General features: G+C 39.5%; 1 protein-coding gene and 1 pseudogene across 1 annotated transcript; one reads left to right on the top strand and one right to left on the bottom strand.

Moving 5' to 3' along the window:
- Positions 1 to 3,033: 3,033 nt before the first annotated feature.
- On the top strand, positions 3,034 to 3,489 carry LOC121255057 (uncharacterized mitochondrial protein AtMg00810-like). Its single transcript, XM_041155351.1, has one exon. The coding sequence runs from the start codon at positions 3,034 to 3,036 to the stop codon at positions 3,487 to 3,489; it is 456 nt and encodes a 151-aa protein (XP_041011285.1).
- Positions 3,490 to 8,506: 5,017 nt separating this feature from the next.
- Positions 8,507 to 9,940, bottom strand: LOC121256555 (annotated as a pseudogene).
- Positions 9,941 to 19,204: the final 9,264 nt, after the last annotated feature.

Here is a 19,204-nt window from a genome sequence, read left to right as displayed (position 1 = left end):
AATTCATCCTATGATAACACGGGCTCAAACAAGTTCATTAAAGCCTAAGATTTTCTTTTCTTCAAGACATCCAATACCTGGATGCTTTCTAACTGATCTTGCAAACCAACCACAAGAGCCTCGAACGTATAAGCACGCTCTCACTAGTCCAAAATGGCAGCAAGCCATGCAAGTTGAAATTAATGTGCTTCATAGCAACAACACGTGGACTTTTGTGCCTCGAAAACCAGACATGAACCTGGTTAGCAGCAAATGGGTGTTTAAAATTAAAACACGATCTGATGGCTCAATTGAATGGAATAAAGCTCGACTAGTGGCCCGTGGTTTCACACAACTTCTTGGCCTAGATTATGATGAAACATTTAGTCTATGGTTAAACATGGTACCGTCCGATTGATCCTCACACTTGCTTTGTCTCAAGGCTGGTCAATTAAACAACTTGATGTAAGCAATGCTTTTCTTCACGATGATTTACAAGAGCGTGTATATTTATCTTGTGACGCCCCGACTCCTACGTACAAAAATACGGGAATCGTGACGTCAGGATGATGAACACGGGTCACGCATCCCAAAGAAATGTGCTTAAGTGTGTGCAACACGCAAAAGTGCACAACAAAAGTCGCAGTGGATAATATAAATAAGTCAACTAAATACCAGAAATTTAAATACAAATATTCAAAACAAATTACCTTTAAAAAGTTATACAGTCATCCCAAAATATATTACAAAGGCAAATACATAAATAAGTAATAAGATGAATCTCGACACACGAGAGCAATCCCAGATCACTCCTCCAACGGAGCCAAGCGTAAGGCTCGTCATCCACATCTGCATCAAAATCTGCGATACCATGAAATGGTACCACAGGTAAGTAATAATCCAAATAACTCTCGGGATAAAAACGCATTAATGCAACCAACAAACAGATCCCAAAACCTCATTTTCTCCAAAAATGATTATTTTCCAACACACGCCAAAATCCCAATTTGGCCCAAAAATATAATCTGTCATTTTTCCAGAAAATGATTCACACAAAAATCAACCATTTATCGGACACTGTAGGCGGGAATCGCAAGCGGGACTATACCACCATCCCTACCGCGTGCACCATAGGCGGGAATAACAAGCAGGACTCTACCACCATCCCTACAATTCCTTTCCACACATTGAGTACTTATCAGAGCACTGTAGGTGGGAATCACAGGCGGGACTATACCACCATCCTTACTTAACACCATCCCTACCGCGTGCACCGTAGGGGGAATCACAGGCAGGACACAACCACAATCCCTGCTTACCACCATCCCTACCGCGTGCACCATAGGCGGGAATCGCAGGCGGGACTTTATCACCATCCCTGCTTACCACCATCTCTACAGTCTCTTTTTCTTTTTCTCAAACCAGTCAATCCAGTCGTTTTAAACACACTCAAAATCATTTCACATAAAAATCCAATTTTCAAATAAACACATGAACATGTATGCAATCATGCAAAAACCCAGTTTTCATTTACAAATATCAACATGCGTGCAAATATGCCATATACATGAAACAACACCAATATCCAATAACCAACTAATGACAACACAATTCAATCACACAAACAACTCTATCCCCAAACCATCCCACCCCCGTACTGCTCGGACTCAGTCCGGCATAACCAACCAGTTCATAGATAAAATGAGTTAGTGTAAAAATACATTTAAATCACGAAAGTTCTTTGGAAAAATACTTACAGTGCTATATAATAATTTTCGAATGATCACGGAGCTGTAAGAAGTGGCGGCATAGCAACGAAACAGTGCAAAATACACCAGGCCATGGGTCTCAAAAACCCACTTTTGAACTGAGACAAATCAATATCCGAAATTGATAGGGTGGGGCTTAGAGATGTCGGTGAAGCCAATGGTGTGGTGGTTTGCCGTGGGTGGCGGCGTAGAGGGCGGTCGAAGACCACAAATCCCAAAACGGAAATGTTAATGGATGTGCTTCATCGGTAGTAGATCGGGCTAATGATGGGTGCATTGGGTTGCTAAGAGGTCGAGGATGGAGTGGTGAAGAAATAGTGGCCAGAGGTGGTGCGACGGCCGCGCTGGAACGAAGAGAATGCCACGGTTTTGGGCTGTTCTTGGGGACTCACGGTGGTGCGAAGGGAGCTGAGAATGGAGGGAGGTAGTCACCGGAGGGAGGGGAAGAAGGTGGGCTGGGCGGTGAGGTGCACGGCGGCGGCGGGCTGGGTGAGGTGACGAAATGCACGGGGAGGGAGAGAGGAGAGTTTCGTGCGGGAGAGAGGCAGAAAGAGAAAAAAGAAAATGGAGAGTAAAAAGAAAGAAGTAAAGAAAAAGGAGGAAAAAGAAAAGTAAGGGAAAGAAATGAGGTCCAATCCTCACATCTTGGGTCACAAAAATGATCCAACGAAAAAGATTTTAAAATAGCAAGTCAATTAAAATAATTTAAACGTAATGATAAAATAAAAATAAAATAATTAAATCCAACAATCAATTAATTTAAAATAAAGAACAATTTAAATGCATCACAATAATAAATATTAAGAAAACATAACAAATTAATTTTGACAATTTAAAAATCATAAAATAAACCATTTAAAAATATCCGACAATTTTAAAACAAGATAATAAATTTCAAATTAATAAAAATAATCATTCAATAAAAATACACTAAAATACGAGGTGTTACATATCTCAACCACCTGTTTTGAAGACTCATCTCATCCTCATTATGTTTGTCAACTGCATAAAGATCTCTACGGTTTAAAACAAGCTCCAAGAGCATGGTACATAAAGTTCAGCAATTATATTCAGCAAATGGGTTTCCATCAATGTCCCTATGATCAGTCCTTGTTTTCTTGACGTCAAGGTTCAAATAATTGTGCTCTTAATTTATGCGATGACATACTTATAACTGGGAGCTCTTCTTCAAAAATCAGCAGCTTTATTTCTCATCTCTCTACTGCTTTTCACATGAAGGATCTTGGAGATGTTCATTTCTTTTTAGGCCTACAAATTACACGAGATGAGTCGACCATCACTGTCACTCAGACTCGCTCTCCTTTCTCTACTTCAGAAATTTGGTCTGGACGGTGCGAAACCAGTCTCCACTCCTATGGCCTCTGGTATGTGGTTGACTGCTAATGAGGAAGCCCTCCTATCTGATCCAATTTATTATCAACGCCTTGTTGATTCACTACAATATCTCACTTTGACACGCCCCGACATCTCCTCTGCAGTCAACAATATTTGTCAGTTCATGCAAAGTCCACGAGACACTCATCTCATTGCCGTTAAGCTTATATTTCGGTATCTCAAAAGTACTCTTAATATTGGCCTTAATTTTGTCCAAACTCCTCTCATTGCACTTCGTGGTTTTTGTGATGCGGATTGGGCAGGATCCAGGGATGATCGACGTTCTACAACTGGGTTTGTTGTCTATATGGGTGATAACTTGTTATCCTGGGGAGCTAAAATGTAAGCTTCCATGTCTCGTTCCACAGCGGAAGTAGAATACCGTGCGTGGGCATCAACCACAGCTGAACTTATGTGGTTCATGCATCTTCTGAAAAGCATTGGCTATTTAATTCCTGCTCCCACATTATATTGCGACAACATCAGTGCTATCAACATGGCTAAGAATCTCATTTTTCATCATCGCACGAAACATATTGAGATCGATGTTCATTTTGTTCAGGAACAAGTAGCTTGTGGTATTCTTTCTCTGCAACATATCTCTGGTCCAGATCAACTCGTCGATATATTTACAAAACCATTGTATGCTTCCAAGTTTCTACCGAATAGAAGCAAGCTCTTCAGTAGTCCAATACGGCCATGAGCTTGAGGGGGATGAAGAGATACGATCTGTCAACCATGATCCTCTCTCTATGACTTCCTCTCATATTTAATTCCTTACTCTATTTTGTATACGTTCTTATTTTCCATGTATAGCATAATAGGCAGTAATTATATTTCCTTTTATAGCACAATAGACAGCCATGATGTTAGCTGTACATAACCGTTACTCACGCTTGTAATCTCTATTTAAGATGAATACAATACTAAAAAAAGGCAGGTTAGTTTTCCTACGAGAATGCGACTTGCTGATCTACTTCAACTAATTTGCTGCAATCAGATATTTGTGAGCCTAATTAATGCTATATGCGAACTCTAATACCATGCATAGATTAACTTTTTAAGTTTACTACTGCAGACCCTGCCATTGGAAGATCAAGTACTCGAAATGTGTGGCTTTCAAAAAGTGTTAAATTTCCATGGGAACGTGGATGATGGAGAAAAATAAAGAATTTGGCGCATTTTCCTCTGTTCTATAAGCCTACATCTGAACAAATTAGAATGTGAACCCGAGAACTAAGTATATAGTCTTAGCTCACAATTATTGACAATGGCTTAAAAGCTTGTCTTGGCTAAAAAAAGGAAGTAAGATGTGCCAAGCTGCTGTAGTACTCATTTAAACATGCTGGTGATCACACAATCGAATTATTATATAATGAAGTATATAATTAACACATAAATCATGTAGAATATTAGAACTTGGGCTAGCATTATCTTTCACCAATAAGTCTAGGGACAACCGGCTTGCGTCCCCCCTGCGGCACCATACTGCTACGTCAACAACTAATATTACATATATAAAAAAAAGAACAATAAAGGAAACGAAACAAAATTATGCAGAAAGGAGGGAAATCAAAATCTCTGTAGCTCGAGGAAGCTTGCAAGAGAGCAAAACCCAAAACCAGAGAGGGAGATCTGATCACCGTTGTGCATTTGAAGACTCGAGCATTTCAATTTTTCTATCACAAATAGGAAAACTTCAAGAGTAACGCACCCAAACCATCTATGAAAAAAAAAAAACCAATAACACACCAATTCAACATCTCAATATACCCAAAACTTGCCTTTGGAAAATCAAATCATCCTCATAAGAAATTAAATTGAATTACAAGAGCAGAAGCAGAGAAAATGAAAACTACCCGTAGGTGTGACAAAAATCGGCGAATCCACTGGATCGCAGAGGCCAGCCTGTCTTCCATTCATGCATGGAGTTTGCTCCGCATGAAGCATTCATGCAAATCTTTGGCCCCATTAACCCAAGATCAAAATCTTTGAGAGAGCAAAACGCAAATCCAAATCAAGACCCTAACAGCACTTCACAAAAAATTTAAAAATTTAGTGAAATAAATGATCATTTGCCATAGTAAGCACATGTACACAACTCTCTCCCTCACATACATCTATGCTCAACCGTTTTGACATTCGACAGTGATTAAAGAAACACTAAAAACCACAAACAAAAATAATAATAGAACACCAACACCAATCTCATCCCAATCCTCGAAGACCCCAAATCTAGAAGTGTTCGCATTCATAATAATAACGAATACAGAAACAAACCCATTTCTTGTTCATCCTCATAAGACTAATTTTTCAACCAGTGGCAGTAAATATAGCTCTGCTAAAAGTGAAGATGAAGAACTACAGGGTCAACTCGGTGGAGATCAATGGGGGAAAGGGGAACAAAGGGGAATGACAAAAATGAAACGAAAAGACACGAAAGGAAATGAGCAATAAATGAAATGGTGTCATTTTTGTTTGCCACGTGGGAGCCGATGCCGCGGCGGGACGCAAGGGCGGTTGTCTATAGAATTTTTGTATCTTTCACTGGGTTGACGTACCGAAGGAGATAATATTATTCACATGACATGATTTACTTTGACCTACGTTTTGATTAAATGCCTATCTCAGCAATGCGCCTCATTAATAGCAGATCGAATTGGTAGGAAGTTGGTAGAGCATTGTTTGTGTTAGGTTTCTCCTTTTCCACTCCTACAATACTAGCTAATAATTTATTGATCATGCTTAATTAAAGCATATGTATTTTTTTTAAATCCACATCATAATAATTATTTTTCTATAACTCTTTGATTTTGTGGCAACCATCAACCATGTACCTTACATTAATAAAAAATCAGCTTATGAGTGTGTGGCAGGCTGGTAGCCATGCATGCATGATCAACATCATTAAGCAAAAAGAACTCCCTTCCTCCGGATAAATATTGATTGAGTAATGTTATACACTACACTCCCATCTTATTTTAATCATACTAAGTAGTATGTGGTTCATTTATTATCATTAAATGATAAAGAAGTATGAAATAAATGATCATTTAATAGTGATAAATATGACACACATCTTACTTAAAATGATAAAAATAAGATAATCGTATAGTATATAGAATTTTTCATATTAAACAGTGTGGCCCGGAACTCTTTTGTGAGTCCCTTGTAGCGCAAAGCTGTATACTCCGGTGAAATGGGCCCCATCCCTCCTACCTAATCCTTTCTAATAGTCGCTAATAGCTTTGTATCTTTCATTATATGCTTACTCTAATTTTCGTTTTTTTTTTTTTAAAAAAAAAAAAAAAAAAAAAAAAAAAAAAAAAAAAAAAAAAAAAAAAGCTAGGTAGCTTATAATTAGAGGCCAGCGACTAGATCAGTTTGCTTTTACCACCTTGGTTTAATTCAACGTGGATGAAACCTGATCAACATGACTCTAGAAGCTGCAAGTTAGGGGAAGGTAGGTTTCTGTGGAAAGTGAAACAGCTGAGAATGTTTGCCATCTTTTATGAATTACCTTTAAGATCAGTTTATTAATTTCTGGTACCCTTGTGGCCAAAAGTCCCATCTCCACTACCTTCACATAATATAAAAACTATTGATTAGTTAATTCATTAGATGGAATAAATAATAGATATATGAGACCATGCATATATCAAGATGCTGCATGACTCTTAACCTAACTCCAATGCCACTTGTAATTAATTATTAAGCAAATCTTTGATGCTCAATATTCCTGATGAAATACTACTTTCATTCAAGAAACATGAATAAGTTAAAAGGTTTCTGCAGTGCGGCACTGCGACAGTGCATGGTACTATAAAGAAAATACTGATTAATTAATCAAGTGGGAGGGATTAAAAAATAGGCAATTTGTTAATTTGAAGGGGTGCAGTACTTGTCATTATATGATTGTGTATATATATATATATATATATATATATATATATAAAATACGTTAGAAATAATTGTAATTTCCTTTTATAATTGGTTGAATAATCTTGATATTCTAGTCTGTAGTAGTACTGTATATAATATAACTTTGAAAAAATTAGAATACAAAATGAGGAGAGGGCACCTCTTAAAACAATTCAAACCAACAAAAGCAATGTGAAAAAAAGGAGGAGAAGAAGAGAAAAACAGTACTAACGCATGATTCCTTGACTATAAGGCCAAGAAATAGGTCCCCAAGTTGTATTCAAAGTTCAAACTTTCATGTTGAGCGTATTCAACCATGTTGAGTGTCTTTAAACAAAACACGACTTAATTTGGTGCTTGAATTGGATATAATATATAGTTTCATTACAATTAAACTGGTTAGATCGACTTGCTAAAGATGTAGTCTTGGAGTTGCAAATCTTACTGAGTTATACATGAATATAGGAGCTAGCTAGGGCCATTAATTCCTTTCAGTTGCGCGCACAACATATGGATTGACCATGGAGAAGACTGGGCACCATAGGGAAATACCAACAACGTATCGAGACGTGTCGTTTCAACTTGGAAACTAATCACTCGAGTTGCTAATTTTCAACGGCTGGCCATCTCTTGAAGGAAATCTATGGGCATACGATCGAGCATCAAGAGGTTTGGAATTAAATGCATTTTTTCCGCAAAAGAACAGGGCAGGGAAGGTCAGGAGTGCTTTTCCTAACCTTCAAACTTAGTACTTATGAATAATATGAGAACGCCTTTATCATGGGCGTTAGGTCTCCTGTCTTGTGTTTGAAATTCTAAACATAGAGCAATCATTTCAAAACCCAATTAACTCATCATGTGGAGGCTATGTTTTCAATGTCAAATCAGTGGACGAAATCTGTAGATAATATTTTTTAGAGTTGGATAGACTTATTACAATTATAGAAAATAAAATTAAAATACATATATTTTTTAATATAGTTTATATGTGAGAGATACTTTCATATAAGTGATCCATTTGATGTATCAATAAGAGATTGTAAGTAAATTTTTTTAAATAATATTTTTATACCAGCGTTTGGTAAGAATTTTGGTTAGTTGTAGTCCAAAGCTTCTAGAGCATGGGTCATGTGTCAACTTCTATTCAAAGTTTTATACAGGGAGAATTGAAGGAAACTGTCTTTAAAATTGCCGTATATCATGCACTATCTTAATGTTCCGAGATTCGTTTGATTGAGAAATACTTTCAATCTATCTTATATTATCTCCTTATTATAATTTTTTTAAAATTCTTACATAAAATATAATAAATAATTCAATTTTTTCAAATCTTAAAACAATAATAATATTAAAAAATAATATTTTAATAATATTTTATTCAATTTTTAACTTTTGTTTAAAATTATCCCATTTCACCGTCCAAACAGCTACTCACGCTGTCAAAACAGTAAATACACAATTCCATATCTATAAAATTGTAAAAAAGAAGCAAAATCTTTCCCACCCTTAAGTACAATCAAAATGGTTAAAAATAAACTTCAAAAAAAAAAAAAATAAACTACACCCCATCATGGAAAGGGAACCCGTATATGCCAAACCTTAATATCACAATCCAAACTACCACTGTAAACCAGATATGAACTCCCAGAATCAGAACCAGTACTTCTATCCCCATGACCATGATCAACAGCCGCATCCAAGCACTTAACTGGGCGTCTGTGCCCTTCCAACACAGCCAAACAAGAGTAGCTCTTGTCAATTCCTCCCCTCCAGATCCTTACAGTGTTGTCGGCCGAACCACTGCACACCAAATCCGACACCACCGCCAAGCATAGAATCGCCTTAGTGTGGCCTCTAAGCGCCCCCACTAGCACCATATGTCCACCGCCAGCACCATCCATGGCTTCCCTATCCCTCTCCCACACCAGAATTGACCGATCGCACGCGCCGGAATAGAGCACAGACCCATCACTGCGTAGAGCCAAGGCATTAACGGCTGACTTGTGCTTCTCTAATGTAGCCACTAGTGAATGCTTTTTATCTCCCGTTTGCTCCTTCCATACCTTGATTTTCATATCCGCCGAACCAGTGTAAACAAACCCATCTCCGGACAATACTAAAGCATTGATTGCATCGTCGTGCGCATTCCTCAGAGACTGCAAGCACTTAAAGTCTGAGGTTCGCCAAATCTTGAACGTCCTATCCCACGAAGCCGAGTAGAGAAGAGAACCGTCCCTGGATATAGCAAGTGCCGAAACAGTATCAACGTGATGTACCCACGTGGACTTCTTGTGCCGCCGCACCTCCACGTAGTTCTTGGCCGAGAAAAGCCTTGAAAAACGATCATTAAGCGTGGGGAGAGTGGCTATGCATGTGTATTTTTGGTTTTGGGTATTGTTATCGGTCTTCCACACACGGACTTTGTGATCTTGATGGGCAGTGAATAGTTTATCCTCCAAGACTACCAGAGCTTTAACCGCCCCGTTGCTTATAGCTACCGCTGTATCCGTCAACGAACTAGTTTCGAAGTCTCGGCTCCATATGCATATCTCGCCTTTAGAAGAGCCGTTGTAGAGGAATTTTCCTGCAACAGCTAAAGAGGAAACGTAAGAGTGGCCTTTGAGGGTGGAAACACCGAGGAGGTGAGCGGCGGGAGTAGGTTGTTCATGTTGTTGAGATGACAGGGAGAGAGAAGGAACAGAGGGAGACTTGGCTGGGAAGAAAGGGAGGAAGTTGATGATTCTGAGTGAAGGTGATTGGAGTTAGATTTATTAGACTCTTGGTCTGTACTGTGGCATGGCAATGGACATGGAAGAAGTCCCATTTCCAATGTTCACAAAACTGAAAGATGCGAGAAGGAGTTAAAAGGAGGCATGGGGGTGGTTGGGTTTTTATATTATCCACAAGAGGACGCGAAGAATATCGGTTTATTAGATGAGGGGCATTCTAGTAAACAACTACAAACAAACAAACAAATAAAATTGTTCAATAATTATCCAAGGTACAAAAGGAATGAGTAAGGGACTTTCCTACAAGAATTCCAGAACGCGCCGTAAAATATGGTGTTTAGCAGCATGAAAAATGAGCATAGGGAGTAAAATAGGAGCCAATTAACTGGTATGGTATAGGAGCCAATTAACTGGTATAGACACCTTTTGACTATGATGGAAGTGGACGAATCAATATCAATCCATGCATTACAGTTCCGGTTTGAACCCTTTTGGGTGCAGCTTCACAACCTTCCATTGACAACCATGACTGAAGATTTCAGGAAGCAATTTGCAGCATCCATTAGTCACGTAATCAGGGTTGAAGCCGATGCTGATGGACGTGCTTGGGGAGATGCCTCAGAGTGAGGGTAGCGGTGGACCTTCACAAACCTCTATTGAGAGGGAAACGGCTGATGCTAGGGGACAAGTAGCATTGGATTGCCTTTAAATATGAAAGATTGTAGAGTTTTTGTTTCAAGTGTGGGGTGCTTTATCATAAAGGGAAAAGCTGTACTAGGCTGAGAACAGATGAACAAGGTGATGAATAGGTCCTCTTCCAGTTTGGCCCCTGGCTTCGAGCGCAGCCCAGGAACATAAATATTTTTTACAGTCGTAGATACGGTGGTGGAGGGGTGACAGGCACCGTAATGGTGCTCAACATGGAGAAGGGGATTGGTCTGACAGTAAGGATCCAAAGTACACTAGCCAGGTTGACAAAGTGGACGTCTTTGCAGGGAAACATGACATGTATCCAGCGGAAAAGGAGGATAGAAGATTTCGAGGGGTCCAATCTCACCCACCAAAAGAAGATAAAGTGGGTAAAGGAGCTACTCAGGGTGGCTTTATTGGGAACCAACCACAAGATCAGATAGGTGACCCTCGCTCAAAAGCAATGGAGTCAACGCACAAGCATGAGGGTTTTGACAGCGTGGGAGATATTGAAAAGATCACACATGGGACCTGTTTGAGCATGGAGCCGGGTCTGACATACCAAGAAAGGCACATGAGTATAGAGAAGGATTTGGGTCTCCAAAATATGATCCCGAAAATAAGGAAACTTTAAAGAGCTATGGGATGGCACCTAATGGGAGTCATGTTACCTATCGTCTGAATAGCTCTGACAGAAGGAGGATGAAGGACAGGTTAAACAGCGCAGGAGATCAAGTGAAATTGGGTAAGGTGGACTTGGGAAGCACAGTTAGAAGGTGGAAGAGGAAGGCCCGTGAAAGAATCATCCATGAGGAAGGCAATGGTGCTACTCCACTGGCTGATATTTCCAATAGGTCAGGCAGAGTTAATTACCAGAGGGGCTGCAAAAGAAGGAAAGCACATGTTAATTCGGTTTCAAAGAAGTTAAAGGAGCAGGATGATTCGAAGGAAAACTCTCTTGTTAAGGTAGTGGCTGGTTTCCAGCCCTGCCATACGTAATGAGTATCTTGGTGTGGAACTGCCGAGGGCTTGGGAACCCTCGGACAGTTAGTGCCCTTAGAAAATTATCTAAGGAAAAAGTGTCCCTTTTTGGTTTTCCTACTGGAAACTAAAAGTAGAAATAGAAGATGGATGGCTGTTTTGCAGTTGAAGGCGTGGGACTTAGTGGTGGTATAGCTCTCTTATGGAAAGAAAAATAGGATGTCAAAATAATTAATTATACGAGATGGCATATTAGTGCACTAGTCCAGGAGGAGGAAAGTGGACCAAGTTGGCAAATCACGAGTTTTTATGGCCATCTAGAGACTGGAAAGAGGAGCAGCAGTTGGGAGCTTTTGAAGATGTTAAAACCTGCCAGTCCCATGGCCTGGCTTGTTTCTGGAGATTTTAATGAGATCCTTCACCAAAAGGAGAAAATGGGTGGGGCAAGTAGACCTTACAAACAAATTGAGGATTTCAGGCAAGCAGTAGAGTTTTGTGGTCTAAACGATATTCACTCACAGGAGCTATGTTTCACATGGTCAAACAACAGGTTTGGAAGGGAGTTTACTAAAGAAAAATTAGATAGAGCCCTCGGGAACAAGGAATGGACTGATCTTTTCACTTATGGCTCGTGTACTACGCTGGCTGCTATTAAATCTGACCATTCACCCCTTATCATTGATACATGCAGTATAAGGAATGAGAGAAGGAAGAGAAGAAGGTGCTTTCGATATGAAATGGCTTGGGAACTGAAGGAAGAGTGCCAAAAGGTAATAAGTGAGGCTTGGAAAAAAGGCAATGGAACAGGCTGTGAGGCCAGCCTCGTGAGGAAACAATTGGATTTTGCCAACAAGAGTTGCTGGCATGGAAGCAGAAATCAAAACAGTTGGAGGAAAAGGACATCACACAGGGTCTACAAAGAATTGGTCATCTCCGAGAAACTGGTTCAGACAATCATGTTGCTACCATGAGAAGGATACAGGAGCAAGTGATGTCATCGATGACAGAAAATGATTTAAAATGGCACCAAAGGGCAAAGCAACATTAGCTCAAGCTTGGAGATAGGAACACTCACTATTTTCATATGCAGGCAAGTCAAAGAAGGACAACCAATACCATTAAATGTTTTAAGGCATCACATGGAAGAGCTGTGACTGAGCAGGCAAAGATTGGAGGGGTGTTCACAAGTTATTTCTCTTCACTTTTTGCTTCTACACAACCTTCTATTGAAACCTGTTTGCATGCTCTGGAAACCAAATTGGATACGGAGATGAAGGCTTGGCTAATGACCCCTTTCACTAGAGAAAACATAACAGATGCTATTTTTAAGATGAATCCTTTAGGATCCCCTGGCCTGGATGGCTTTCCAGCTCAGTTCTTCCAAAAACATTAGGAGGTGGTGGGTGAGCAAATCTATAATTTTACTCTCAAAGTCTTGAACCAAGGTGGCTCACTAAGTGAGGTTAATGACACTTTCATTTCCCTCATACCCAAAATAAAAAGCCCCAAGAGAGTGTCTGATTATAGACCAATTAGCCTATGTAATGTTGTTTACAAAATAGTTTCTAAAACTATTGCAAACAGGCTAAAGGTCATATTGCCCAAGCTAATATCTCTTAATCAAAATGCTTTTGTACCCAGAAGACTTATCTTAGACAACACCCCGGTAGCATACGAGATCTTACATTCCATGACAGCAAGAATGAAAGGCAAAAGAGGTTTTATGGCCCTCAAATTAGACATGAGCAAGGCACACGATAAGGTGGAATGGGAATTTGTTGAAGCCATCATGACCAAGATGGGTTTCCCTCTTCACTGGATTAATTTAGTCCAGACATGCCTCAATTCGGTCTCTTACTCAATCCTTGTGAATGGGGAGCCTCAAAAATCCTTTTTACCCTCAAGAGGGCTTAGGCAAGGGGATCCTTTGTCCCCTTACCTTTTCATATTGTGTGCAGAAGCCCTCACTACCCTTCTAAACAAAGCTGAAACTAGTGGAGTTTTGACTTCAGTCCCTATTGGAAGAGGTCCCATATCAGTGAATCATCTTTTTTTCGCTAATGACAGTTTGCTTTTCTGCCAAGCTAAAGCTGAGGAACTTAGGTATGTTCTCAATATACTTGACATTTATGAGAAGGCCTCGGGACAGGTTTTGAACAAAGATAAGTCTTCCATCTTTTTCAGTAAAAATACTGGCCAGGAATTCAACAACAAATCTTGGAGCTAGTAGGGGTTAAGTCTTCTGGCACTTTTGAAAGGTATCTGGGACTTCTTACTTTGATGGGCAGAGCAAAGGTAGCTTCATTTCATTCTCTTATTGATAGAACCTGGAGTAGAGTTACAAACTGGAAAAACAAATTCCTCTCCGCAGCTGGGAAAGAAGTTTTACTCAAAGCTGTACTACAAGCCATACCTACCTATGCTATGGGTATGTTTATGCTACCAGCCTCTATAACCAGCAAGTTAAATCAACTACTCAGGAAATTTTGGTGGGGATTCAATGAAGATACTTCCAAAATCCAATGTGTCAATTGGGAACAACTAAGCTACAACAAAAATTTGGGAGGACTTGGTTTTCGAGATCTGAGGGGTTTTAACTTAGCCTTATTATCTAAGCAAGGTTGGAGGATTTTACAAGATCCAAATTCTCTGGTGGCAGGATTCTTAAGCAGAAGTACTTCAACTCAGTGGGGTTTTTGGATGCTCAACTGGGGACAGTCCATCATTTGCTTGGAGAGGTATCCATGCAGGTCTAAAACTGTTAAAAGAAGGCCTCTTATGGAGGGTAGGGAATGGCAAACAAGTAAAAATTTGGACTAATAAATGGATACCCTTTTCCCCCCCTATAAAATCCAATCCACCCGAGAAGTGGATTGTTGGTGTGAGAATGTATGTGACTTGATAGATCCACAATTGCAGCAGTGGAATAAACCTATACTCCAAGAAATTTTCTCCTAGCAGGAAGTAGATGACATTACAGCCATCCCAATTAGCGTGGGGGGAAGAGAGGATAAACTTGTCTGGCAGTTTACAGCAAATGGGATATATACAGTTAAAAGTGGATATCATCTCAGCAAACAGTTGGAATGTGAACTAGAAGGGGAGACCTCAGGCAAAGCTAAGGAAAAACAAGCTTGGAAAACCATTTGGAAGCTAAGAGTACCTCCTGCTACCAAGATGTTCTTATGGAGAGCATGCAAAGAGGCCCTACCTACACTAGCAAATTTGAAGAGAAGGAAAGTGATTGAACTTAGCTCATGTCTAGTGTGTAAGCAGAGCAAGAAACCTCTGGACATGTTTTATGGGGATGTATTGCTGCAAGAGATGTGTAGGGTCAGGGAATGAGGAAAGTGCAAAAGCTATCTCTTCAAAGTGACCTGATATTTGAAGCCTGGTCAAGACTCGTAGAGATTCTCAGTCTAGATGAGCTCGATGAGGTGGTAGTTACTATGAGGGAACTGTGGGCTAGAAGGAATAACACTTTCCATGGTAATGAGTTCCAACACCCAACGACTCTTCACCAACAGGCCAAGGCAGACCTTGCATCATACCAGGAAGCTCTCACAGAGGATATTACAGTTAAGCTCAATGCACATGCAGGGGTTCCAAGGTGGAAAAAACCTGAGGTGGGTTCTTTTAAGGTTAATTGGGATGCAGCTGTCAACTTAAAGGAAGGGAGGATTGGACTTGGAGTACTCATCAGAGATCATGATGGACTGGTTATTGGAAGTCTACGCGCAAACAGAAATCTCAAAGGAACCTCTTTTGATGCTGAAGCTTATGGCCTGCTTCTAGCAGCTGTTTTTTGCAAGGAAGTTGGACTAACACAGTTCTCTGTCTAGACAGGGACTCAATGCAAGTGGTGGATTTACTGAAAAACTACACCAAGAACTGGAGTTTGGGAGGCTGCCTAGTGGAAGATGCACGGGAGATACTCAATTCTTATGCAGTGTGGGTAGTAGCACATACATACCAAGATGCCAATCTGGTAGCACATCTCCTAGCAAAAAATGCTCTGGAATGCACGGAGGATTCCTATGATCTTGAAACTTGTCCATCATGTATTTTTCCTATAGTCTCCAAAGAAATGCTGTAATTCTATCTCTCGTTTCATATTGAGTTGCTGTAAGTGACAATTATGTTTAATGAGATCTGTTCTTTTATCAAAAAAAAAAAAACTGGTATAGGTTCTATAAATTCTTAGCCAGGAGATTGCTAATTTGGGTTTGGAAGAGAAAAGAGCCGCCACAAGAGCAGTCACTTGATAATCCATTAAAGGAGTCTGATCAAGAACTATGGCAAAAAGGGTACGGCGCAATGAATCTTGTAGGGCTGGAGCGAGATTCAATGACATGATCTCCACTCCCCCATTCTTGAATGGAGAGAGCAAATGGTGTAAGCTAGCACTTCCTGGCAGAAGGGAGGATGCCATAAGTGGTAGAGACACCGTGCGGGGCAGAAGCCAACCCGTGAAATCTATTCATGTCTTAGACGGCATGTGGGGGACGTTCCTTGATCAATATGGTTGGAGATATCGCTGGAGACTGGAACATGTCATAGGGAAAACAGATCAGAGGGTGGTGTTTCTAGAAGAGGGAGAAGAGAGCAAAAAGGGAAATTTCTTTGCTAAGGTGATATTTAAGTTGTTTTTTTCCCCCAAGATGACACTTGATATAACAACGAGGCATTTTTCTTTAATAAAAAAACTAGTTATCAAGATTTCTATTTACCCTTCCCCAAGGAATATTGATAATTAAATGTTGTGAAATTTATTTATTTGAGCTTGACTTCACCAGTTTGGTTTTGTTTTGCTCTGTTCCTCTCTCCTTGATTAGCCATGGGATTTTACAGAATGAGAGGTCCCTCCCATACCATATACTTCTATTCTAAAAGAAAGACCATGAGAATGTAATTTCCAATCAAAGAAAAAGAATGTCAAAGTTGCACTGCTCACAGATAATTTGGCTTTTTTTTGCTTTTGTGCTGCAGCACTGACAGGTAATGTCTTAACTCTTTCAGGACCAGTTGTTGAGATAAAACTAGACGATTCCACAAAAACAAGTAATGGATGCAAGTGGGAAATTCCTCAACTTTTTGTTGTCGGCTGCAGCATGGTTTGCTTTTGGGCTGGTAAAGAGTGCTAGCCAGTTCACGTCAAATTGGGTATAGACTTTGAATGAAGTACTATGACTTGCCACAAGTCGTGCTTTCTACTGCTTCTTGTTTGGTCCCCCCCGGCCCACACGCCAAGCAATGGGTCCTACCACTTTGAAAATACATCCAAAGTTGAATTTTAATTAGGCCATGGTTTGGATATTTAGGATATTCTAACCCCCACTTAATGAATGCATGTCTGCTTTGCGGATGGTTTTGAGGATGATGGAAACGTATATATAGATCATGGGGATGTAAGCAGTTTTAAATTTGTGTTTGTGAGTGATGTAGAGGGTTGAATGAGATGTGGTCTTGAATTTTTTTTTTTTTTTTTTTTTTTGGATGTTAGGGGTTATGTGAATCTGGACTCTTGATGGGTACAGCAGTAAGGGGTTTTCTCTCTCTCGGGCCCTTCTTTGGCAGGCTTTTTGCAACTTGGATCTGCATTGGGACCACCTGTGGATCGTAAGCCTGTTGCAATTCAACTCGGGTGGAGCTGGAACCAAAAGGAATGAATAACAATAAATAAATAAATAAATAAATAAGGGTGCAAAGGATCATATTCTAACCAGGAAAATATAGGTAAACGAGAATGAAATTGTAGGTAGTAGTACTGCTTCTCGTCGAGTGAACCCAAACTGTCTGACCCAAATCGATGAGGATGATCAGGCACGTCCATCTTTTCCTCAATCGATTGGATGGGGTGGGGAGGGGATCCTTTTTTTATTATTATATATTTTTTTTTTCTTCTTCTTCTATATAATAATTTAATTGAAGAGTTTCTTGGGGTACGAATTTTTCATTTTTCATTTTTATTATGCGCATAATTGTCTCCTACAATGATAATATCAATACACATTGTTTGGACCCACCTTCTCTTCATGTCGTGTTTTTATTTTATTTTAATAATGCAATCTATGATAATACCAATGTACGTTGTTTGGTTATAACGGGTAGAAAAATATACGATGATCATAATGTGACTTATAATGTCTTATTTTGATCAACATTCAACAAATCATCATATACTTTGAAAATGGGAACTTGACTCCCAATACGTAGAAAATAAGGCTGACCACATTAAATGTTGACATTTGAGTACAAGCTAGCGTGTTCATATTGATTGCATAAATCATCTTAATTATATCCCGATAATGAAAGGAACAATATTGCACACCTGTAAATTAAGGAAAAATCTTATTGCAAGCAAGTTCGGGCATCAATTCGTACACCAATATTGATATATAATATATATGTTTAACGAAATGATGTGAATTAAAGACAAAAATAATTTTTATGATATAGGAAATTTTCTTCTTCTCTCAAAATTTTTTTTTATTTTTTTTTAAATTAAAAAAATCATCGGTACGCGATATGATGCACGAACTCGCTTGTACCTAACAAAACTCGTAAATTAAAGATCGATCGATCATAAATTAAAAGCTTGTAAGAAAACAATAATTAATACTGTTATGCTTTATTTTAGATTGTATCATTCCTTGTAATGCAAGTTAGTATTACAATATAGATAACTAATTCAATTTAAAAAAGAAAATAATTGATTAAAATATATCACATCAATAAATATATAAGTCAAAGTAGGACTGTTCATTCAGGCAAGGTATTTTCCAGGCCCGATCCGAAACCCAGTTATCCAAGTTCCTGTTATGGGTTCCGACCTGAATCAAATCAGGGTTGGAACCCATATTATAAAAACCGGATATATCCGGTCTGGACCTGGTTATGAAACCCAAGTTCTGTATTCATAACTCGGTATAACTGGATTTGTAGAAAAGGCAGAAAAAAAAAATCTCATTCATTCGGCCCATGACCCCAGACCCCCTGGCCCCTCTCTCTCTCAACCCTAGCCGCCGTCGTGATGATCTCGATGGTTACTTGATGGAGAGGAGTAGCTGATTCGAGTACACTCTCTCACCGATGGCTTGCAAAAGCTCAGCTTTGAGAATCATCTCTTCCTCGGCCAAACTAGCCAACCCAAGATCACAGTGCACCTCTTCACCCACCAATACACTCATACCCATAAAACCCATCTCTCATCGACATCCATACAAGCCTTCTAGACCTGGTAAAATAGTACCGCTATCATCCATAGAGATGGTTTTATTTTTGTTTGTCAGAGAGAGCAAGAGCAAAATGGTATCATTGAATACAATATCGTAAGGAAGGTGAAGGAGCACCATAAGAAGAGGGCCAAGGAAGCCAAGAAGCTCTCCCTTAAGCACAACAAAAGCTCAAGGCCCTCGAAGCCCGCCGTGCCCTCACCCTTGCCCTCACCCTCGCCCTCAAACAGTTGGAGCAAAAGAAAGCTGCACGCAAAGAAAGGGTACTCCCTATTTCCTGCCCTTATTTTATTGCGTGCTATTTTGCTTGCTCTATGACTGAATCGGTTAGTTTTTATTCTTGTGCTACTGCACATGTGTATATTGTTATATTTATTTCTCGGTGTGGATTTGGTGTTTCTGGAGAAAATTATACCTACACACGAGAGATATTGGTGACTTCAATCTTATGAGTTATGTGTAGATTCAAGGGTTCAACGATTTTTGTCCAAGAACTCTGTTTTTT

Source organism: Juglans microcarpa x Juglans regia, chromosome 3D, assembly GCF_004785595.1.
Source record: "Juglans microcarpa x Juglans regia isolate MS1-56 chromosome 3D, Jm3101_v1.0, whole genome shotgun sequence".
Classification (NCBI taxonomy): Eukaryota; Viridiplantae; Streptophyta; class Magnoliopsida; order Fagales; family Juglandaceae; genus Juglans; species Juglans microcarpa x Juglans regia.
Note: the sequence above shows the minus strand (reverse complement) of the source record. Positions and strands in the feature narration are given on the sequence as shown.